Raw genomic sequence first — 3,758 nt, forward strand, 5'->3', positions numbered from 1 at the left:
TTTTGTGTTTTCTTGAAAAAAAAAGAAATATTGCCTACAGCACATCTCTACTGCTCGGCTAAACTTCATTAGATACATATGCTCAGTGTTGTATGAGTCAACAGTAGTCATTTTGTGAATAGGGTATTAGATTTAAGTATTAGGTCACTTCTGTTTTCATGTGTTTACTGAGTTGCTTCTAATTACCAAGTTTTAAATCCTGTTATAGTTTGTACTTGGAGTAGCTTGTATTGTTAGCTCTCTTTAACTTTTTCCTCTCTTGGCCTTTTGTGTCTTGCTGTTATTGTCAGGTATTCAAGGTTCCAAGGTGTGGCCAACTTAACTCTGCATTTTCCTGATAACTTCGGTGGTGATACGACTAAGATATATTACATTGGTTTGCGTGGTGAAGCTACTCAGGTACAGTCGTCAAGATGTTTGTTTAGTCTGGAAATATAGCATGCAATGCTGATGTGTGACTGATCCACGCCATCTGCTGCAGAACAAAAGGGATGTTGTGGCCACAATTGTGTATGAAGTAATGCCCAATCCATCTGATCACAAGTAAGCTTTGTTAAATTTGATCTATTTCTTTGTGTTGTGATACATTTATTCTGAAATTATTATAGAGCTGTATATTGATTTACCCAGTGCCAGCACATCATGCAAACGACTCTTCAGCACATCATTGTTGTTTCTTGATGATGCTTCTATACTCCTAAGCATCTGAGGACTTTTGTAATACCTCGCTCTTCTCTGTGCAGAACAAAATCCGAGACTGGAGGTGGTTTCTCACATGTTGAGTAGGCATGTCAGGTAAGAATGGTAACATCTAGCGTTGTGAAGTCACGCACACAGTAATACTCTGCACTTTCTGTTCGGCTGCTACCGATTTTTACTTGTTTTCCAATTGCGGTGACATGCTTCCTCGGCAGATCCATGTCTGGGTGCTGCTCTCGGTTGGAGAGAAACTTGACCTCTGATGAGTTCTGTATGAATAAAACCAGTCCAGCTCTTAGATTCGTAGTTTTGAGAGTAAACCAGTGTATTTGTCGGTTGTCGATGGCTCGATGATGTAACTTAACTATGTTGCCTTGTGGTTGCCGGTGGCTCGATGAGGTAACTTAACTATGTCGCCCATGCTGTCATCAGAGTTGCTAACAAGTACTATGATTCTACCGATCTCCAATTGGTGGTACTTTTCCTTTCTTTCATTCAGTATTGGGATCAGGGCGTCTTCAATGTTACAGAAACATGGGGTCTTAAACCAAAGAATAGCCTCCAACATGGGTCTTAAGCCAAAAAATAGCCCAAGACCCACCCTCAAGCATTATGAGAAGAGGTCTTAACAACAAAATCGTAAGACAAGATTAAGACCAAGCCACAGCAAATATTAAAGACGGTTTTAAGACAAGGCCGTCAGGAATAAAGAACTATACAATCTCTCACATGATTTGAGGGTTTAAAACTAGAAGAGAAAAAAACTGACATGTGGGCTCTTTCAAGGCCGTTGTTTTGCGTTGTGGCTGAATGAAAAGCATCTGGAGCTGATAGAAACTGAGAAAAGTTTGGTAGAAGCTGCGGGAAAAGCGGCCCGAGCTAGTACAAACTAAGAAAAGCTGGTGTGAGCTGCTTAGAAACTGAGAAAGCTAGTAGAAGCTGAGAAGGCCATAAAGCTTGTTTGACAACTACTTTTAGGATGGTTGATGAGCCTATAGGTGATGGTGAAAGCATGAATCTTGAAGATGTTATTTAAACAGTGATTTATCTGGTTATGTTGTATATTACCTTAAATGACATGATTTAGTGATCTAAACGCTCTTATATTTCTTTATGAAGAGAGTAACTATCACTAGAACTAGATGAGACCCCATGGGTTGCTGCGGTGATTTTAATGGAAAAAATGCATAATTTATTAGGTGCTATGTAAACAACTAAAACTACTTAAAGTCACATTTTAATAGTATTCCTGATTCAAACTTTTAAAAACATTAAGAAAATATGAGGCATATAGCAAAATAACGTATAAAAGACAAAAAAAGATTTAGTTAAAAGAAGGTGAAGGATCAACTATACATGTATGTTCCAAGCGTTCAACATATATACCATGTCGATGAGAGCACACAATCTAGTGTGAAATATTAACTCATAACTTACATGCATGAACTGATGGTGTAACATGGCAGTGCTCCATATAGATGTACTAATGCAAAAAGTGACTTATAACTCAAGTGCATGATTTGCTGACGTGGGACGGTTGCATGGCTAGATAAATAGGTAGTGAGTTGTAGCTATTTAGCAATAGAGGAAAAGAGTGTCGTTTCTAAAACAATGAAATATCAATTATATATATGTATGCTCCAAGCGTACAACACACCGTGTCTACGAGAGCACAAAATATAATGCAAAATAAATAATTAACCGATGATTTAGATGCATGAATTGATGATGTGGTAGTGCTGCATGGATATGCTAATGCAAAAAATATACTTATAACGTACATGTATGGCTCACTGATGTGGCATGTTTGCATGATAAGGAAAATAGGTAATGGGTTGTGGTGCATGTCACAATTTAACGCAATGTAAAACCCACTTCGAATGCACTAATACATGTTGCAGTAGAGGATTCTTATGCATAAATCGAACAGATGCTAGTGGATCAAGCTAGCAATCTAACGACTACGACAATTTTGATGATGTGGAAGTGCGCATGCAGAGATAATTAGAAGTAGTGGGGATCTCTCTCTTAGATATATAGGATTCCAGTAACATATGCAGACATACACACAAGTCTTTGCGCACAAACTAGTCACCCTCTCCGTCGTCCTCCTGTCCATCGCCGTGTCTCATCAAAGTGTCTACAATGTTTTCATGAGTGACATTCACGATGACATGCTTAACTCCCAAATTAAGGCCATAAACTGGTGTAGATTGCTCAAGTATAAGCAGACTTGAGACCTGATGTGTTGTCATTTGATGAACGAGATCACATCATTAGAGAATGATGTGATGGACTAGACCCATCCGTTAGCTTAGCACTATGATCGTTTAGTTTATTGCTACTGCTTTCTTCATGACTTATACATGTTCCTATGACTATGAGATTATGCAACTCCTAAATACCGAGGAACATCTTGTGTGCTATCGAACGTCACAACATAACTGGGTGATTATAAAGATGCTCTACAGGTGTCTCCGATGGTGTTTGTTGAATTGGCATAGATCGAGATTAGGATTTTTCACTCTGTGTATCGGAGAGGTATATCTGGGCCCTCTCGGTAATGCACATCACTATGTGTCTTGCAAGCAATGTGACTAATGAGTTAGTCATGGGATGATGCATTATGGAACGAGTAAAGAGACTTGACAGTGACGATATTGAACTAGGTATAATGATACGGATGATCGAATCTCGGGCAAGTAACATACCGATGACAAAGGGAACAACGTATGTTGTTATGCGGTTTGAACGATAAAGATCTTCATAGAATATGTAGGAACCAATATGAGCATCTAGGTTCCGCTATTGGTTATTGACCGGAGATGAGTCTCGGTCATGTCTACATAGTTCTCGAACCCGTAGGGTCCGCACGCTTAACGTTCGGTGATGATAACTATTATGAGTTATGTGATTTGATGTACCTAAGGTTGTTCGGAGTCCTGGATGAGATCACAAATATGACGAGGAGTCTCGAAATGGTCAAGACATAAAGATTGATATATTGGAAGGTTATGTTTGGACACGGAAAGGTTTCAGATAGGTTCAGGCATTTTTTG

General features: G+C 39.0%; 1 protein-coding gene across 1 annotated transcript in view; it reads left to right on the top strand.

Moving 5' to 3' along the window:
- Positions 1-1,188, top strand: part of LOC119268196 (PITH domain-containing protein 1-like) — a 14,070-nt gene extending 12,882 nt beyond the window's left edge. The window contains exons 7-10 of the mRNA XM_037549776.1: positions 291-399; positions 482-543; positions 744-795; positions 915-1,188. Of these exons, the coding sequence (XP_037405673.1) occupies positions 291-399; positions 482-543; positions 744-786 (214 nt within the window). The 3' untranslated portion in view covers positions 787-795; positions 915-1,188. The remainder of the gene's footprint in view (positions 1-290; positions 400-481; positions 544-743; positions 796-914) is intronic.
- The last annotated feature ends 2,570 nt before the right edge of the window (positions 1,189-3,758 follow it).

The sequence above is a fragment of the Triticum dicoccoides genome, chromosome 3A (genome assembly GCF_002162155.2).
Source record: "Triticum dicoccoides isolate Atlit2015 ecotype Zavitan chromosome 3A, WEW_v2.0, whole genome shotgun sequence".
In the NCBI taxonomy this organism is placed as follows: domain Eukaryota; kingdom Viridiplantae; phylum Streptophyta; class Magnoliopsida; order Poales; family Poaceae; genus Triticum; species Triticum dicoccoides.